This window comes from Acomys russatus, chromosome 13 (genome assembly GCF_903995435.1).
Source record: "Acomys russatus chromosome 13, mAcoRus1.1, whole genome shotgun sequence".
NCBI classification, from domain to species: Eukaryota; Metazoa; Chordata; class Mammalia; order Rodentia; family Muridae; genus Acomys; species Acomys russatus.
The window spans coordinates 43,806,682-43,827,707 of record NC_067149.1 but is presented as its reverse complement, the minus strand read 5'-3'; the positions used below and the strand labels follow the sequence as shown (position 1 = coordinate 43,827,707).

Genomic DNA, 21,026 nt, shown 5'->3' with positions numbered 1-21,026 from the left:
ACTCCACAGGTATTCCAAATTAAACATACAAATCTAAAAGTTTGAATTTATGCTAGGATCCATATGTGAGCAAGCACATGTAACATTTGTCTTTCTGTGTCTGTCACTTGATCCATTTACTTGCTAATTTTGTTTCTGTGCAGCTGAGGAAAATTCCATCATATACGGCTGCCACACTTTCACTATCCATTCAGCAGCCGAAGGATGGCCAGGTTGCTTCCTAGTCTCTGCTGTTGCCTTCATGAATGAATGGCTCTCCCTTACAGAAGAGAGACCTGGAAGGACAGGGCCCCCACCACGTCTGCTCCTGTGCCCTGGGCTAGCACGAGCATCACGGTCTGCATCCCTTCCTTTTCCTGCCAGCAGGGCATCTGTGATGACTACGTGACATGACCCAGACACTACAGACAACGTCACAGGGATCCACTCCCCGCCGCCTTACCTCTGGACCCTCTCGCCCCATGGCCTCACTAGTCTTCCCTCATGTGCGGGCTGGATGTGGTTCCCTAGCCTCCTCATTGGAAAACACTCATCACAAAATTCCTTTGTAAGAAAGGCTTTATTGCTACCTTTAGACACCCCGTGTATAGCACAAACAAATCCCTTGTACAGAGAATTATTCAAGCGGTAATACTGAGAAACAGTGAACATACACAAAGGATTAAAAAAATTAGAGATTTAGATTACTAGAAAGTTTCTAAGAAAAAATTTAAAATGTGAAGTGCTTTTTAGAAACTACACTACACACACCAGTGTAAATTTGGTTTTTATTGACAATCAACTTTAAACATTGCATCTAAATGTGCACCAGTTACACACCTTCATCAATCACTTCCTACACAAAGACATGCCTTTATCTCCCTGTTTTGGGCTTTCCCTGGGCTACAGCCATAAGCTGCATTATATTTCAAATACGCATTTGAGTGTGTCTAACCATACCCACAGGGCTACAGCTTTTCATCCTGCCTGTACAGCCTCTGGCCTCCTGTCATTCAGACACTACCCAAGGCCTTGAACTGCCCTGTCCCTCACTGCCCAAGGCCTGCAGATCTGTGTCCAGGTGGAGATAACCACAGGTTTGGAAACTAGGCCTACATGACTGAAGAACATACTGAAGCCAGAAAAGAGAGACACAGAAACCTGGAGTAAGAAGAGAACTTCTACAATATTTCCAGGAAATTCTTTCAATAAATTTGAGCACAACCCCCAACTACTTACAGCTAAAGCCAAAGGTGTGCCAATGGGTCTATGACACAGGGAAGTGGAGGCCCAGGTAGAGAGAAGGGCTGGCAGTGGCACCCTGAGACTACCTCCTTCTTCACGACCCACAAGCACAAGCCCTCCCGGCCCCAAGGCCTCATCCTAGATGTTCTTGGCTGCTTGGTTCAGCCATATGCCATTTCCCCATACATCCAGGCTCAAAGTAAGGAGCAATGAGATAAACAGACAACCCTGCAAAATTACTCAGAGGACAACAAGGACAGGAGGACCTGGGTAGACCCAGAGCTCTGCCAGCATGCTTCACAGCACATGCCTTGCAAGTCTCCTGCACTCAGTCACCAGTGGATACAGCTGTTTGCTAGATCAGACAAGCTGCAGGAAAAACAAGCAAGGGGGAACTGGGAGGGGAAGAGGGATGAATGACAAATTTCATCAGAGAAGCCAGAGAAGAGATGGCCTTAAGCCACGGTTTTAAAGTCACCTTATCTATGTGGTGGTACAAGCCACCTGGACAGCTGGCTGTGCCCTCTCCTCTCTGCAGAAGCCTCAGTGCCTGGTTGGGACTTTATACTTAAACCCACCTCCATCTTCATGTGACTGCCCACCCAGTGTTGGAGCATCATGTCAAGGACAGATGAACAGGACCAGGGGCTCAGCTGCAGCAGCTGCTGAAGAATGCAGTCAGGGCTCCCTAGTGGGCAGTCTGTAGCTGCCTGGTGTGCTCAGACTGAGAAGGTGTGTGAGTAATTGCACTTTGGGGCATAGTGAACACAGGGGGACTTCTGTGGTCTGGAAGAGAAAGGGCAGGCTGACCTAAGGGGTGGGCTGATTGGATAATGGCTGAAAGCCCTGGCAGAACAGCTCCACGACTGAACCTCATGTCCCCAGAGAGTAGACAAGGGGTAACAGGACGAAACCTGCTCCCACAAGCCTTCCAGCCTCCGCCTGTCCCTGCAAACTAAACACAGGGCTTCCTCTAGGAACCACAAAAGATTCATCTTTGGTTTGCCTCAGTCTGTGAAGGTAAGTAGAGCAGCCAAAGTTGAGGGAAATGGACAGGACCCTAGGCATTGCCCCACCCACCTCAGGAGGCTCTGAAGACCCTGTAGCCGACAGCAGCCACTTGGAGAGTGCACTTCTGGGGTCCCTCTTGTCACATTGTGAGTTGACTATTGCCAGGCACTTTTGACAATGACCTTCAAGAAAACAAAGGTTTAGCAGACTTCTTAAAGGGACAAAGGCCATTTAAAGATGGTGATTTGGCTTTGTCTGTCCTGTGAAAAATAGTGTAGGTGGTAATCCCAATGACAGAATAGCTCACGCATGGAGGTAAAGACCCTAAATGATCCTGTCAAGTCCAGTTAAGGCGATGAGTGGGTGTGGACCAGGTCAGGACACAGTGGCCCACGCAGCTGGCTGCTCATGCCAAGGCCTCATCCCAAAGCTGACCTATTCAGCTCCTAGCCCTCAGCAGTAACACCACAGAACGTTGGCAGCATAGGCAAATGAATGTGTAGAGCAGAGGTGGATCATGGGGTGCCCACAATGCGTGTCCACTCCATCTGGAGACATGCGTTGGTCAAAGGAGCATTTTTTAAATACTCAGTTTGATTCAGATCCATTAGATCTCAAAACCCTTCCATTTCAATGCTGACAAAAGAGAAATGTATAGGTGGGCTCATGAGATAGGACTTCTCAGGAAACCAGCTGAGACCAGAGGAACTACACCCTTAGCATCCATTAAATCCCATGGAGTCTCAGACCTGTCTGTCTTGCTTTAAGCCAAGTCCTTTCTGGACATGGAAGGGCATCTACTACTCAGAATATATAAGGCAGAAATGGTTTCAGTTTGATTTTGATGCAAAGAGAGAACAGGGGCGATAAAGAGAACATTTCTAAATGTGACACTCCAAAGTGTCACTTCCACTAGACACAGAAATTCCAAAATAAAAACTTTGATAAAGTGCTGTTAGCTCACTGAATCACATGCCAGCAGACACAGAGCACCAAGGCTTCATCTGCCCCCGAGCAACGTGGCAGCATCAGCTGAGCGAGTCAGGGGTCTGTGTTTGCAGGCACTGTTCCCCTCAGACTCCTAGCTCCCAGCAGCAGCAGCCCTCCAGGACCATGCTGCTTTGCTCTCCACCAGTCTCCTCCATGCTGCTCTGTCTTCTGGCTTAACTCTGTATTTCCTTAGTCTTCTCAAGACCAGAGGCTGGAACTCAGCCAGCTCCGCATGGATACACGGGCTCTCCCACCTTCCCAGCTCATAGAGAACCCTGGCAGAATGGGCCCCAGTGGCACCTGCCTCACAGGAATTCTAGGATAACCACACCAAGGAAGGTTGAGAAAAAGAGAGGCCACTATAAATAGTCACCTGCCCAGTCTATGCTATTAAATGACAGAAGGAAGGAACACAATTGGCAGTAAACAAATTCCTTCAGCTCGTAGTGGACGTCAAGGAAATGGCACCCTGCACAGCATCAGACGTTAATAATTCCTGCTCCCGTGTCCTCAGGCTCTGTGCAAGAAGAGTTTGTGGTGGAACGACACATCCCATGTCCTTCTTTATTTTCAAGAGCAGGCTCTGTTAGTGCAGACTTTTCAAAAATATTCTTTTTACTTGTTTCTGGACAGTTTTGCACATAGATCACTCTATTGTAAGCCTTGAGTCTTTTCCATAATTGTAGGTACACCTTGCACTGAACATACATAAAGAGAAGACCTCCGGTGAAGCCGATGGCCACAACTACCAGCTTAGTCCAGAAAGGCCACTCCAGGATTCCTGCAAGGGGGGAGACTCAGTCACAAGTAAGCAGGGCTGTTCAACTCTCACAACCAGTCAGCACACTCTACTCATCAAACCCTCCCTCCCCAAAAGCAGCATGAAGGGTTTTTTTCTCACTGTAGTTTACCCTACTCAAATTCCACCTCTTGTCATTGGCTTTGAAGACAGAGAACTAGCCAAAGGGATGTCTGGTGTCTCTTCCTCAGTATTCACCCTTTGCAAACCTAACTGTTCGAGCCCCAGGACCTGTATACAGCACTCACCTGTCACCTGACCCTGCTTGATCTCCTCTGCTGTGCGATCAATGAGCACATACAAGGACCACACCACACAGGTGATAGCAATGACATGGAACGTCACTGAACACATGATCTTCCTGCGCTCACTGGCAGTCATTTGCAACTTCTCCCACTGGAAAGGACAACACAGAGAGCATAAGGCACAGACTCAGAACAAAGGACCACAATGGCAGTGAGTGTTGCTCATGGCTATGATCGGCTTTCTTCCCTCCCTCTCCCAGGACAGATCAATATCCCCAAACACCCCAAACTACTTTAAGCCACTTGGCTTCAACAAAGTAGCAGACACAGGCAGCTTCCTATGCAATGAAGAGAAGCTAGGACTGCGCTGGGCAGTGATCTCCCATCAGCTAGTCGCTTACTGCTGTAAGCAGAGAGTGAAGGAGCATGTCAGTTGAGACCAGCTGCTCTGTGTTAGGGCTGTGCTAACTGACATGGATGAGTGGAGAAGTGATGATGCCACAACACACTAGGGATGGGTCACATCTATGTTGTAAAGGTGAACGGCCGAAGGCTCTCACTCTTTAGTCCTTTGCTACTTTGACAGCAACAGCTTGAAATCGATGCTTAAGAGATCCTGGTACAAGCAGCCTCTGCCAGGGCCATCCCTCTAGGAGCTCATTAACTTACTCCAAACAGACTGGCCTTGTCATTTACAGGTTCCCAAATCAGAAGAAAAGACATAAAAGCAGAGAGAGAGAACAAAGTGTAAACATTTTGCATACCTTCTGCTAATGATGGCCACAGATATCAGGCTAAGCTGAAAACAGAGCTTCACTGATGATCTGTACTAGCCGTGTTACAGAGTCATGTGACAGATTGGTACAGAGTAGGTGCCAGGAGACTCTGACCAGGCAAAACATGTTCTTGAGCAGCTTGTACCTGCCTGCTTTAACACCCAACTGCTTTCTGTTGGGGTGTTAGAAGCAGTAAGATCCTGGGGTTTCCCACCTGAAGCAGAGCCAGCATGTTGGTGTTTTCTGTGCCTGGATTCCCACAGCTCAACCCTTTACACTCTGGAAGTACTCACACGCACCACCTCAGTGGATACTTTCCTGCACAGGCAATCCTTTAAAGCCCTTTCACATTGCCTGCAAATCTTACATACCTAGAACTACTCCCAAAGCCAAACTATCTACAGTGCTCCTCCTCCCATGAGATTGGCCTATGAGATCACTTCTTTCTCTGTGTGGTCCACTGCCAGCAAACTTTGCATTGAACCGGCCCCATAATGTGTAAGTTCCCTAGCACCTTATATATTAATGTTGTTGGCAAAGTAAGAGTCTTTTTTTCTCCTTCCAAATATGACCTTTTGTGCTGGGCAAAGCAAGAGAAGTATGAAACTGACAGGTACAAGTGGGAGGCTAGTGCCAGGAAGGCAGCAGAGACTTGGGCAACTCCTCATCTAGCAAATCCTTAGCACAGACAAACTGTGCTCAACTAGGCTGTGTGTTGGGAAGAGACACTCGTCACTGAGGGTCCAAACAAGAGGCACATAAGAAGCTAAATGCTGAGCTCACTGTTGCAGGGTAGTTGGTGGTCAAAGGACAACAGGGAGAGCAAATCAGTCTTGGTGGGAAGGAGAGAGACACACTCTGAATAAAGGTCAGACCTGAGCTACAACATCAACTCCAGCCCCTGATTTTTAGAGCAGTGAACACAGTGGTCAGAGTATAGTCTGAAAGGGTGACTCTACCGGAGCGCCCCTTTTTACGTACTTTCCTCAAAGGTTTCAGCTTGGTCTCCATGATGAACTCGTACTTGCAGAGCTCACAGCAGCGCGTGTCAGAACTCTTGATCCACTGCTGCAGGCAAGCCTGATGCACAAAATGGAGGCTTCCTGTGCAGTGACAGGGGGTGATCAGAGGGCTCTCGTCATCTCCTTCACAGTGGCAGATCCTATGGTGGAAGGAAACTAGTCAGTGAAAGTACAGCCGCTAACGGAAGATGACGCTAAACCAGAAGGCCACTCCTCTGCCAACAACAGCTCAGAAATGAACACCATAACAGTGACTGTCAGCACAGAGACACACAAGCGGAAATGAGAACAATCACGATTAGCTGGACGTCAGCTTACCACATCAGCAACATCAGGATGGCATTGGCAACAGAAAGGGAAGAATGATACAAGAAGTGACAAAATCGGCATTTTTAGGGCAGACTTCAAACTTTGAAAAGATAAAATTTAGACAATAAAGACACCTTCCAGATCTAAGGCATTAGAGGAAAAACATTTCTGTAAACCAAAACGAGCGTTCTTACCTCCGAACACCAGTGGCTTAACAGGCTTCCTCTCTAGCAAAATCACACCCTCATCATCACAGGCACCAGAGCCACACCCTTCCACCTTCTCTTGGAGACTGAGCAGAGACCAAGTACTTTGTTTCCAGTTAAAACTCCCCATGGCTCTGCAACTCCCTCTCTTTTGGGGACTAGCACAGCACCGAGTGAGAATTATTAAAGCAGCCAGTATTCCCAAGGGATCATCAGGATTCAAGCACTAACCTCCAAAGAACAAAGATGCTTCCCAACAGCTGAGCAACAGGTAGGAACAGCTGTTCTGAAGACAGCCTGGCCCAGGCTGGCTAGAGTGCTGGGTTACTTGAATCAGGAACAAGTTTTCTGACCCAACCATAAGAAATCTAACAGCTGACACTGAGAAGGGAGACTAGTGGAGGCACAGGAGTGGGGACAGAGAAGCTCAAAGAATTTTTGGTAGAGTCTCGACCTTGGCAAGGGTAGCACACACCTGAAGTCAGAAAGAAGGGATGAAGGGATGTGGGCAGGCTACTGGAGACCAGTCACTCCCCACCACGCTCACAGGGGCAAGCTAGAAAGCGGGTGCTTTCTTCCCCCATATTTAGGCAAAGCCTGCTTATTTTGCTCAGAGGGGTCGACATGGCCTTTAATATGTGTAGTTTCTGTATCTTATGATGTTAGCTTCCAAGTGTTATCACTGTTTGGAGGACACAAATGCTTTACAGCTGGCAATTGATGTCTTACTACTTCACTTTCCAGAAACTTCACATATTAAATCAAGGTAAGGTTATGAATATGTTACCAGAAACAGCCAGATAGTGGTTCCTGGCAAACCAACCTGCAGGCATCCCCTGAGGTGGACACAGGAGAGATGGGGGTGCATTTTTCAGAGAGTGGAGAAGGACAATCCAGGTCACTGTCCTTCTCTACTGAGCAGAGGGGTGCACGCAGGACCCTGCTCTTCAGTTTGACAGACGTTGTGTCCTCAAAGACGTCGTCATCTCCCATTTCATCAGAACAGAAGTCCGTGCTCCCTGCCAGCCAGCTGGAGGACTTGGCAGTATACAGATGGCTGGCATGGCTCTCCAGCTCATGGAACCTATGCAGGCTGCTGGCACTTGAGCCACGGGAGAGTGAGAACAGGTACCGGAGCAGTCGTTGGCTTCTCAACCTGGTCTCGCCATCAGCTTTCTCCTCCAAAAGTGGGATGCGCACACTCCCCTTGCCAGCTTCCCTCTTTGAGGCAACTGAATGGTTGGTGGGGAGGGCTAAGACTCGAGAGTGTTTGGAATGACCGAAGGGTGGGCAGTGCTCTGCTCTTTTTTCATGATGGAGCCTGTTCTTTTTGAGAGATGGGCCTTGAGGGAGCACCAATTTCCCTTCAGAACATGTTCTTTCCATATAGTCAAAGCTCTCGAAAGCATCCTGGGTCTTCTCACCCACATCACTTAGTGACTTTGAGAATCTGAGTGCTCTTCTTGCCTTGGTATTCTTAGCAGGCCTCAAAGCTTGGTCCTGGTCTGAACCAAAGGGATTTCTCTTTGTTGCCTGCAATGTGTCTTTACAGATAACTGTCACAGTGAGCCCTTGTGTCAGAGAACTCTGGTATGGAGGAGCTTTCAAGACAACAGCAGACTGCACGGGACTGTAGTGACAACACTCAGAAAACACTGCACTGGAACTGCATGCAGAACAGTGGAATAAAGCACAGAAAGGAAAAACAAGTTTAAAGAGAGCAGACATCAAAGTGGAGAAATGAGACTGTCTTATAACTTGGCAAGCAAACAGCACACAAAACCAGGCTGTTTAGACCCAAGGTGGAATGATCAAGTAAACGGAACCCTGAGGATTCTGGGCCGACACAAGCCACAGGAACATGTGAAGCCGAGTGTTACCTGCAGATGTCCTGGTTGGACGGTGTGACAGAGGAGCGAGGGAAGGAAGACACTGGCGCCGTCGTGGATGGAGGACTACTCCCAGCCTGCAACGACACACCTTCAGTCAGGGTTTATTAAGAGACCAAGAGACCCAGACACACTGTCTCCTTGTGGATGTCTGCTAGTTCCCACTGCTTTGAGAGGAATGTTATGTTTTGTTGAGACAGGGTCTCATTTTGTCACTTTGGCTGGCCTGGAACTCACTGTGTAGACCAGGCTGCCCTGAACTCACAGAGATCAGCCTGTCTTTGCCTCTGAGGGCTGGGATTAAATGTACACACTACTATGCCTGGCTGGAAAAATCATTAAATTCCTACAAGTCCAGGCAAGGCAATTATGACAGCATTTTTTTCTCACTGTGGAGAAAAGTATAGCTAAGAGATACTTTGTCACCACAGACTATCTCTTCCAAGCTCTGAAGATTCAGCAGCCCTTCTCCACTAATACCTCCCACACAGAAGCCAAGTGATGGGCCTCAAAACCGTACCGCCTTGTCACAACTCTGGGCCAAAGATCCCAGGGCTAAAAAGGAGATAGGAGCATATGATGGTTCCCAAGAAGTCTACTCTTTGAATTCTGAATTGTTAAGGAACATACTCAAGAAATTTAAACTTGAAAGAACATGTAACAAGAGCTCACAGGACACAGTAAGGCCTGTGAGCAGTGGTGGTAAACAAACCAGAAGAAGGGAAAGGATCTAAACAGGGTTTATTTCAGTAAGAAACGGATGAAGATAAACAGGAACCAGAAGAAGAACTGAACCAAGGATGTAAAACCACTGCAACTCCCGAGGCTTTAACAAGACTCATTCTCTAGCCTTCAGGGCCCTGGCACCTTTCACACACCTTTATTTTACTGACAGTCACAGCCCATGCTAGGTATGAAATCTGTGAGGTTTTACTGTTGTACAAATCCCAGAGTAGACTTCTGGAGACCTACATGGCACAGTCCAGTCACTCCACGTGGCCTCCTGAGCTGGAGTTAATATGAGATGGGTGAGGCTGCTGGTGCTATGATGCACTGTTTTACAGTGCTCCTTTTATTTACAGCATTTCTTTTATTCTCTTCCTATACAGCTCGGCCTGCAAGCTCATGGTCCTCTTGCTTCAAGCCCCCAAATGCCAGGATTAAAGTGTGTGCCAGCACGCCTGACTCACAGTAAGAGAATGCACTCTAAACTAATGATTACTATAGTACGCAGAGCACGGACACCACTGGTTATTGTTATACCCTGTTTATTAGCTGTGCGGATACAGCAGCACTGCACCAGCATCCACACAAACACATGAGTAATGTACTGCACAAGGCATTCAGACAGCTACAGCATTCCTGGAGGAATTTTCCACCTGCATCACGATCTTATGGGACCACTGTTATTCAGTCCATTGCAGGTCAAAATATCACTGTGTGGCACATGCCTATGAGCACATCCATGCCTCCTTACAACAGGGAGCCTAAGTGACAATCCACTCTGTGAAACCCAGCATCATTCATTGAGTAAGTTCCATCTTACCTAAAGCCTGCCCCATGATTCCAGGGAGCTCTACACTGGCCACAATTCTCAGATTAAGAACTAGCCTCGCCTTCTAAGTGAACCCTAGGAAGATACTCTCATCTTGGCACTCTACCAGTGGAACATCAGCTATATAAACAGTGCTGCTACCTCCCAGAACCTGCCCTCTGTCCCCTACTGCCAGTGTCTAAGCATACTACTAGCCTAGGAAAAGACAAAACAAAAACCAACTTTGCAGCACAAAATTAAACATACTCTATCCAACTCAATCTCAAGAAATTTGATTATGGAGATAGATGCTACCACAATGTATGTATACAGTGAAGTCTCCAGGATTATGCAGTTAGCACACCTGAGTCGTCAAGGAAGCTGCACTGTCTAACGGAATGTGCATATGGACACTGGGCAGCACTCTAGTTAGCTGGTCAGTTTGACCCAATCTAGAGTCATCTGGGAGGAGGGAACCTCAGCTGGGGAAATGCTTTGATCAGCTTAACCTGTAGGCCAGTCTGTGGATGAATTTTCTTGCCTGATGAATGATATATAAGGGTCCAGACCACTGTGGGCAGTGCCACTCCTGGGCAAGGTAGCCCTGGGCTATATAAGAAAGCAGGCTCAGCAAGCCAGTAGGCAGTGTTCCTCCATAAGTCTGCTTGAGCTTCTACCTCCAGGTTCCTGCCCTGCTTAAGTTCTTGCCATGATTTCCCTTTGTGAAACTATGTAAACTGTAAGATGAGGTAAACCCTTTCCTCCCCAAGTTGCACAGTTCTGGTCTTTCTCAGAGCAAAGGGAAGCAAACTAAGACAGGAATCAGTACCAGAATCACAAGGTATTGCTGTGACAGATCTGATCAATGTTGTTTAAGGAGGATTATGAAAATGTTTGGAATTTTGGGATAGAAAAGACATTAAGTACCCATAAATTAATGAGCTGTTATAAGAACTTAGAAGACAAGAATGCTGAGACCAGTTCAGAAGATGGATGCCTGATTTATGTATTTTATAGGGGAGGGCTACTTATGGGTTACTTAGAGTTGAAAATCTGTGTTTTCTAGTCAGCCGTGATTAAATAATTAGATGTGGTCAACAAGAGACCAGAACTAATGAAGTGAAATATTTGCTTTACTGGGACAATTAATGCTGGAGCTGAAAAATCAGGATTAAAAGAAAGCAGCATCATTAGGTGAAAGCTATTGGGAAGCATTCTCTCATGATGAGCACATAGAGTTGTGGTTCAGAGATGGCCAAGGCTGCATCTCAAACTAGTACCTGATCTTAATAACGTACAAGAGCTTCCAGATGGTACAGGTTTTGATGGCATGAAAGCTACAAGGTTAAAGGGGTCAAACTTGTACAGCAGCTGAGGCTTGGCATTGTAAATCCAGGAGAAGCCACTGATGAAAGTACAGCCTCAATTGAAGTGTACATGCCAAGATTGAAGGGGTCATGGAGAAAATCTAAAGTTTGGCACCCTGTGACATGGTCAAGTCCCAAAGAGAGGCCGTGAGACCTTTCGTGAAGGTGCAGTCAGTGGAAACAATAGCATATTGGAGTTGCCAGGGCTGTGGGATGACTCACAAGGATAGTAGCAGGGGAGGAATAAAGCCAGCATGAGCCTCTGAGACAAGTGGCATGTGTTGATGATGGGAGAGCCAGAGAAGAGGAGCAGCACAAAGCCCTTTGAAGCCCAAAAGACTGTGAATTCCAGATGTCAGACACTGGGCTACTTAAACATCTGCACTTGGGTTTCGTTTCAATGGGTATTTTAGATAGACTTTGGATATTTTAAAGAGACTGAATTTCTAATGTGTTTGAAAATGTAAAGACCAGGGGACTTTTAAAAAGTATACGCTATACTTTATGTTGTGAAAGTAACATGGAATTTTGGGGTTAAAAAAGAAATGTTATGGTTTAATGGTGATGTGTTTGTATATCAAGTTAACAAGGGATCAACTGTGCTGGTTAGTTTTTTGTCATTTTGACACAAGCTGAGAAGAAGGAACAACAAATGAGAAAATACCTTCATCAAACTGGCCTGTAAGCAAGTCTGTGAGGGCATTTTCTGGATTAATAATTGATACAGGAGGGTCTAGAGCACTGTGGGAAGAGCCATCCCTGCACAGGTTGTCCTAGCCTGTATAAAAAGGTGGGCCAAGCAATCCTTGAGAGAGCAAGCCAGTGAGAATGTTCCTCCATGACTCTGCCTGAGCTCCTCCTCCAGGTTTCTGCCCTGCTTGAGGTGTCCAGACTTCCCTTCACAAGGAGCAGTAAGTTGTAAGATGAAGTAAACCTTTTTCTCCCCCAAGCTGCTTTTGGTCATGGTCTTTTTCACAGCAACATGAAACAAACTGAGATAGGCATATTCTTAAACACATTAATAGAGTTCTTAGGAATCGAAAGTTTGGTTGACTTGGAGATACGACAATAACAAGCCCAGAGTAACTTCTATCACTTCTCAGGGTTCTTCTTTAAATAAAGTGAGAGGGTCTCGGGCATGTGGTTAACACCTCCTCACCTCTCCACCTCATGTCGCATAAGCCCAGCTACATGCATCCCCCTTCTCTTCTCCCAGCATCTTCAATAGGCAGCAGCCACATAGGCCCCACCCACGCCTTTGGAGCTCCTCCTGTCCAGTGTTAAGCGCAAAAGGTCTTTACTGTCAACCACACAGGGAGGAAGCCTGAGACCTATGTTAAAATGTCCAAATTCCTGCCATCTCTGGTATTCTCTGTTCTCTAGTCTCCAACCCATTTTGAGACTGAAAACCTTCATAAGCCAGCTCTGACTACCTGCCACAGGAAAAGCCAAACATATATCATGAGGGCACAGTACCTAAGAGAGGCAAAAGTATATGCTCTTGTTAGATCACAAAGTTTTAAGAAAAAAATTAAAATCTACTTAAGCTATTATATATAAATAACTTCAATAAATGCTTATTTCTTGAATAAAAACAAAAAAGCCAGCAAGCTATGGGTATGCATTTAGAAACCGGAGACCAATGTACATACACATAAATCACCAACATGTTTTTATGTTTTTTTATTTGGGAGTGGGTTCAAGACAGGGTTTCTCTGTATAGCCTTGGTTGTTCTGAACTCACTTTGTAGACCAGAATGGCCCCTAACTCACAGAGATCCTCCTGCCTCAGCCTCCCCAAGTGCTAGGGTTACAGGTGTGCACCACTGCACCTGGCTACCAAAATGCCTTTTAAAGAGACTGATTTGTTGTTGGCATCAAGCTCAGGGAAGTCCATCATTCTCCTAACATGGACCCAGAGGACTGCCCTGACCACAACAAAAAGAAGCCTCTAGCTCCTAACATAGTCCCAGTAGGTTCTGATTTGGTGGTTTGAATGAAGCGTCCTCCACAGCCCTGGACATTTGATTACCTGATCCCCAGCTGGTGGAGTTAATTGGGGAAGCTCAGGAGGTATGGTTTTGTTGGAGGAAGTGTGTCACTGGAAGTGGGCTTTGTGAGCTAAACAACTTTTTTTCATCTTCTCTATCTTCCTGCCTGTAGTTAAAATATGAGCTCTCAGCTTCCTACTCCAGTGGCCACACCTATGCTTTGCCACCATGGACCTTTGACTCTCTGGAAGCATAAACCCAGACAAATTCTTTCTTCAGTAAACTTCCTTGGTCATAATATTTTATTACAGCAACAGAAAAGAAACTAGTACAGAAGCTGGCACTGGAGAGTTGGGCTAGTGCTGCAAGAGGCCCGACCTTATGCTGGTCCCCAGCTGATGGACTGATTGGGAAGGATTAGGAGTTGTGGTGTTGTTGAGGGAGGTGTGTCACTAGGGGGTATGCTTTGAGGTCTCAAAAGCCCATGACATTGCTAGTTAACCCTCTCTGCCTCATACTTGTGGATCAAGATTTAAGTTCTCAGCTACTGCTCCTGCCATGCCTTCCTGCCTGCCCCCATACCCCCTGCCATAATGGCATGGACTCACCCTTTGGAACATGAGTGCCAATAAGCTCTTTCACAACTTGCCTCTATCATGGTGTCTCTTCACAGAAGTTGGAAAGTAACTAACACACTACTTTTTAAATACATGAACAGTTAGTACAATGGAAGACAAACTAGGCCTTTGGAAACAACGCTTTTCATTTGTGTCTGTGTAGGAACTAAGCTTTAATGTAAAACATATGCCTCACTACAGATCAAAGGAAACTGAAAGTAACTACAGGAATGTTATTTCTACAAAGAAAACAACAAAATCAAAATGAATAAAAGAAATCATGCTATGATGTCAGGACAGAGACCTCAGGAGTGAATGTTGACAGCTCCCAGGGAGGAAAGTCTTCCCTCCACACAGGCACTTACCACGTATGTGAGATTCATCTGGCTGGGCAGCCAATCAGTACTGACTTAAAACTACACAAATGAGCTGGGCCTGATAGTCCAAGCCTGTAGTCCTAGCACTCAGAGGCAGAGGCAAGAGATGCATTCCAGGCCAGCCAGAGCTTTATAGCAAGACCTGTGTGAAGAAAACCAAACCAAAGAAACCCAAAGCCAACCAACCAAACTCCCACACAATGACAGCGAACTCCAACAGAAACCTACTGTCACCATTCAGCGGAGCCCTAGGTGTAGCATGGTAAGAATCTCTGCTCAGGAGCCCCAGGAGCAGTAGAGATCTATACTCATTATAGTCACTTGTAGAATGTAGTTCCTGGCAGCATTTAAACACAGAACCCAAGCTGTTTGCAGGCTACCATTCAAGGCTACACTCAAGGCCCATCTCATGACCCTCCCCTATCCTTAGACCCACTTGTGCTGTGAATCCCCCTAAATTCCCTTTCTTCCACCAGCTATAGAAAATGCTCTCCTTTCAAGTATTCATAGCATTTCAGTAAGGCCATGTGTTCAGTCCAGGACAGTCTCTGTACTCAAAGACAGATGTGCTATATGAAAATGGGAGTCCAACTCAGGCCTTCCACAGGCCACAGGGTGGAACACACTGGGGCATGGTATTTTAGAAATCATGTTTATCGGAGTACCTTTTAATTTGTGTTTCCTTCCCAGGAAGTTGTAAAGGTTACTGCCCTCCTACTTCAAACTAAAAGGTAGTGATTTGCTGTTCACCACCCGCTCAGCAGACCCGACTTCATAAAGTAGATGCAGAGGCCTTGCTTGGTGTTTCAGTCACTGAGATATGCAGATGGAGATTATGTCTCAGTGAAATTACTCTGTGAAAGCCCATGCTTCACAGTAAGAGGCTCTCTTCTATAAATAAATATCCAGTTGTATCCAACCTAAACAGTGGCTACAATTAGAGAAGAGGCCACTCTGTGGCTGCTCTGATACATATCATGGCTCTTGCTGGAAGGCTGTGCCAAGAACCAGCCTTCATAAGAGCAATTAACTAGTGTGGCCATTAAAAAGTGAATAGACAGTATAGAATTCATGGAGGAGAATGCATAATAAAGAATTACTGAATACAATTAGTATCTGCATTGCAAATGACTCAACGCTGCCTAGCAAGTCAAACGAACACTGAGTTCTCTTCTTCTGAGCCTGATGGCACAGTCATGTGGACAGCAGTATGTCTCCAGTACAACGAGAGGCACAGGGCGCAGCAGGGAGAGGAAAGCTGCCACAGAACTGCCTTCTTAAGACTTGCCTTCCTAAAGTCTCCACAGCTGGAATAACAACCAAGTAGCTCATGTTTATAATAAAGAACACCAAAGGCAGCAAATTCTAAGCAAAGATGTCTTCACAGATCCAGACACTAAAGTTGTGACCATATAAAGGTTCAAAATCACCAGTGATGGGTTTGGTCCAAGGGCTGTGCCTGTGCCTATGTATATTACTCAAAAGGTCCTTTCACTACTGTAACTTCCTTTAAACAGTGAGTTTTAGGGTGGTAGCAAAGGAGGTCTGACTCCAGAGTCCTCACTGTGCTCTCTGGACACTCCACTGAGTATACCGCCAAGCAGAGTTTAATCATTTAAGTATCAGGTCAAGGTCCTGAGGAGACAACTCAGTCAGTAACCAAGTTCAAAGACAGAGTTCCATTCCTACAGTCAACAGGGCTTGTGGGAAGAAGCTTGGCACTATGGTGCCCACTTGTAATCCCACCACTGGAGAGGTGGAGATGGATGGATCCTGAGGTTTGCTGGCCAGCCAGTCTAGCCTACCTGGCAAGTTCCAGGGTACCGAGAGACCCTATCTCAAAAAACAGGGATGTAACAGCCAAGGTTGTCCTCTGGCCTCCACATGTACATGCACACACTTGTACACTTGAACACACACGTAAGTGTATACACATTTGCACACAAACTAATTATTATCAAGCCAAGCCACAAGCTTGCTGCAAGGATCAAATAAAACCTGAGGGAAGGCAGGATGGTCACATAGAACATCGGTGTTTGCTCGAAAGCTTCTGTGCAGACGACACAGTGAGTTCACAGGCTTCACTTCTGCTAGGACTAACCCTTCCTAGTGTACAGCCCCACTTCCCCTCCTCAGGAGGACAGAGCTTCTGTTTAGGCCACCCGTCTTGCCAGCCTTAATTCACGAGGCACACAGCTAGAGAACGCTGCTGATGAGAACACAGTACACCACACTAGACCTGCTGAGTTTAAAGTAGGAAAATGAAACCAGCCATTTTAAAAGTCCATGGTGCACGCCTTTAATTCCAGCACTCGGGAGGCAGAGGCAGGTGTAATGTCTGTGAGTTCAAGGTCAGCCTGGTCTACAAAGGGAGTGCAGGAAAGCCAGGACTACACAGAGAAACCCTATCTCAAAAAATAAAAGACCAAAAACAAAGAGAAGTCCATACCTCCTTCTCCCTAAAACACACACACACACAACACACACACACACACACACACACACACACACACACTTTTCTAGGTAAACACAGTATATCAGCCTTGGCTTCAGGCATATAGGGCAAGTAGTCTACCACTGAGAAACTACCAACCCATGTCTTAACACAAAAGAAGTTTCTGAAGCTGTCTTAAAATGTTGCAGCCTCAGAAAGCTAGGGTGCTCCCAGCAGCCTCAGTCTTACTCAGTCCTAGGCCCCACAGCTTCTGTCTCTGGGGGTGTTCCTATAACCACCTGCAGGTCTGGCTCTGCCTTGGATTTTTCCTCAAAGGAAGCTTTTTACCCTTTTATCCCATGTCTTGCTTCCTTCCTTCTATTACACCAAGGTTTATGAGGACGGAGAGATTACTCAGTGGTAAGTTTGAATCCCCAGCATCCATGTAAAAAGCTAAGTGTGGTGGTGTTCACCCATAAGCCCAGTGCTTCTGGTGAGGGCGAAGACAGGCAGAGCCTAGAAGCTCACTGTGAGCACTGGGAACAGAACTCCAGCCCACAGGAAGAGCAGTGGGTCTCTACCTGCCTCTTGTATTCCACTCCACTTATCTGCATGCTTTATGTGACGTCATCCTGCTTGTTACTATGTATAGTCTAACTTGAACAGCGACACCTTCCTCCAACACTTTTTTTTTGCTCAGTATTACTTTAGCTAGCTAGGTTCTTTTGTGCTTCCATAAGCATTTTAGGATTTTGTTTCTATTCCATGAAAAAAAATTCTATTGCCATTTTCAAAGAAATTGCACTGAGTGTATAGATTACTCATAGACTATATGTGTTTTCAAAATATTAAGCAAGTTTATTTCTTGTTAGCAAAAAACAATGCGTTGACATCAATCTTCCTGTTTTGATTACTAAAGATGCTTTGAGCCTAGTTATGATTTAAAAATATGGTCTGAAACCACAATTTCTTTTGCACCTTAGAATTCTGATAGGCTTACCTTTATCTATGACCTAGAACTTGTCTTTCATGGCTCAGTATTTTAGTCTACTCTGTGGGCTCAGTGTTCTAACTACACCATGGAGTGAGGGGTTCCTTCTGCTGTCTGTCTGGAGCTCTAAATGCCCCGAATCATCCAAATCTTTTCTCCCAGACTTGGGAGATTTTCTTCTGAATACGTTATTTATACTGTTAGTCTGAAGATCTCGCCTTCTATGGCCTTGACTCACAATTCAGGGTTTTGATGGTATTCAATATACATGGTGTACTTTATGTTTTATTGTTTTATTATTTTATTTTATTGTTGTCAATGTATGAATGTTCTAATTCATCTATCTTAGCATACATTCCTGATACTCCAATTTCCACTCAATCCATTCCAATTTGGTGAGCTTTTCTACAAGTGTTTCATTCTAAACTTTTCTACAATTTCAATTTGACTTTTCAGTATTTCTGTATTTTTGTTCAATTCTTCTTTCATATTCCATACTGATCTTATTTCATTCAGTTCTTTGTATTCTCTCAGTTGATTTAGGAGTTTGTATCATCTTTGATTTTATTACACCTTTTTTTTCTTTTTTGCCCCCGAGACAGAGTTTCTCTGTATAGCCTTGGCTCTCCTGCACTTGCTTTGGAGACCAGGCTGGCCTCAAACTCAGAAATGCACCTGCCTCTGCCTCCCAGAGTGTTGGGATTACAGGTGTGTGCCACCAGGCCCAGCCTATATTGCACATTATTACAGCTATTTTTTGAATTCTTTGTCTGGAATTTCATCTAATTCACTCACACTGGAATCCATCACTGTGGAATTTCTATGTATCAGAGGGATGGCATGTTGCTTGTTTTTCCTGCTTCTTAGATATTTGCACTGGGGCTTGTGCATCAGGGATTATTGGGGTTTTTATCAGCGTATCAGCTATATTTTTTGAATTGAAGTATTTGCAATGCTCAGGTAGGATTAGTTTATTTATAGTAGTAGTTCACTAGCTAAATTCCCAGTGTCTGTCCTCTGGGAACTAGGTGGTAATCTCCTACATTACCTCAGAATGTACAATCACAACTACTGGAGCAATCCACTATGAAACTGATACTACTGAGGTTTAAAACCCCATCACTTGTAACTTCAGTAACTACTGGGGGCAAAAAACAAGGTAGTGAGGTATATGGAAAGATATTAATTAGTAGTCAGGCATAGTGGTTAATGCTTTTAATCTCAGCACTCAGGAGGCAGAGGCAAGCAGATCTCTGAGTTCAGGCCAGCCTGGTCTACATGAGTTCTAGGCCAGAGTCTGTCTCAAAACAAACAAACAAACTACTGAAGTTATGAGTGGAAGAAAAATAGCCTGATGCGATAGGAATTACTATTTAGCCAACTGAGAGAGAAAAGCACTGAGGTGGAAAGGTGGCTGGAATTGGGGAGCTGAAATATAGTCAGAGTCCACAGAATTTAAAGACTGAGATATGGAAGGTTAAAGTTAAGTAAAGAAACTAGGGAGATGGTGCTAAAAGGTACTTTCTACACAAGCACAAGAACCCTCGTTGGATCCTCAGAGCCAACATAAGCGGGCAGAGTAGTGCATGTCTGTTCCTATGGAGAGATGGTGGGTGCAGAGAGGGGAGTCCTGGAAGCTCCCAGGCAAACAGATGGGAAGTGAGGTCTGACAAGTGAGATTGTTCTCTGACTTCTCTCATGTGCCTCACTCAAACATGAACATGTGTGGGTACACATACATATGCTCACAAGCATGCACACACACATGTAAGAAGAGCAGGACATAAGGAAGAACAAGGAAATGAGGCAGGGATGAGAGGTGGATACAGGGTGTGTAAAAGAAGTAGTAAAGCACAGTAGACTGAGCATAAATCATTCTAAATCCTGAGTATTATAAAACTATACTAAGACTATTAGAAGTTATTTATGCATCATAAAAAAGCAAACTAAAACCAAAAAGAGGGCCAAGGGAAATAAATGTATAATAGATTGTAAAAACACCATCTCATCAGTGTTTCCTTGGTGGATAGTTTCTGAACACCTTCCCTCCCACTGATGTTTCCTGTAATCAAGCAGCACTTAGTTCAGCTGTGTGGCTCTTGGTTTCTACATTGCCGGTAGATGTGACCATGAGAGCATCCTCCAGAGTATCCTAAAGGTCCCTTCAGCTTCCCAGTCCTCTGCCTCTGATATCTCTGCTCATTGTATATCATGTCTGTGGTTTAATCTATGCATTGTATCATTTCAGCCTCTCTCTCTCTCTCTCTCTCTCTCTCTCTCTCTCTCTCTCTCTCTCTCTCTCTCTCTCTCTCTCTCTCTCCAGTACTGGTGTGGAGCAAGGGGTAAAGGTGAAAGCCCTTGCTGGAAGCTTCTTGGTCCCCATGGACATGCAGCGGCACTCTCTGCTTCAGGCCCAGATCCATCCTTATCTTTCTCTGTGTGTCCATGGTGTACACAGCTATTGGTCCTGCCTCTACACTCTTCTTCTCTGCCTGTTGCAGCAATGTTGGTGTATGGGAAAAGGAAATTAAAAGCCCTTGCCAAGCAGCTTCCACTGACCTCAGGAACCATGCACACTGGGGTTGATTCTGCTTCAAGTTCTTTGGCCCTGAGTTGCAGAGCCTGCACTGGTCCCGGTCTCACTGACAATGCTATGTCTATTCCTTGGTCAGTTCAGCTAACCACCGCATATGTGCTTGGCTGCAGGATAGAGACATGGGGAAAGGTGAGGCCTGGAGGGTGATCTGCATGAACCTGTCTGAACGGCCAAGGGTCAGACAGAGTAATGATGGGCTGAGAATACCACCCAAAGAAAGATCACTGTGAGGTAAGCTGGTGTCTCCTGGGCCACATCCTAGCAGGCAATGTGCTTCTAGAAAGCTATCTATGGTAACCCACTGCAGAAGTGACAGATGCACTGTGGGACCATGTGCTAAGCAGGATGACGACACATAGTAAGAAAGATGGAACAGAAAGGAAGAGTGAGCCTGGCACCATGTCTGAAGAACTCGGCTCCAGACTACTTAATCCAGACATCTAGTCACCTGAGTCATATAAATTCATCTCCAGCTTCTGCACTCCTAATCGGAGAAACAGACTCTGGTACCTGAGATTTCTCTGCCTCAAAAGTATGATTCGAGAGAGTAGGGATGGAGTTTCTCCTATAAGTCACCTCCCTAGCACATACTCCAAGTTGCCTCACGAGAAAAACATAACTGTCAAAAGCATTATATGGCCCCAGAGT

The 21,026-nt window shown here is 45.6% G+C and overlaps 1 protein-coding gene across 3 annotated transcripts in view; it reads right to left on the bottom strand.

Moving 5' to 3' along the window:
* Window positions 1-3,330: 3,330 nt before the first annotated feature.
* The window catches only part of Marchf8 (membrane associated ring-CH-type finger 8), a 77,276-nt gene continuing 59,580 nt past the window's right edge, over window positions 3,331-21,026 (bottom strand). For 2 of the 3 annotated variants that reach the window (XM_051155153.1, XM_051155152.1), the window contains exons 4-8: window positions 8,463-8,548; window positions 7,406-8,248; window positions 6,027-6,207; window positions 4,273-4,420; window positions 3,331-4,006 (exon numbers count right to left, since the gene is read on the bottom strand). In XM_051155153.1, the coding sequence (XP_051011110.1) occupies window positions 3,705-4,006; window positions 4,273-4,420; window positions 6,027-6,207; window positions 7,406-8,248; window positions 8,463-8,548 (1,560 nt within the window). In that variant the 3' untranslated portion in view covers window positions 3,331-3,704. The remainder of the gene's footprint in view (window positions 4,007-4,272; window positions 4,421-6,026; window positions 6,208-7,405; window positions 8,249-8,462; window positions 8,549-21,026) is intronic. The other variant, XM_051155154.1, reaches the window with a different exon arrangement.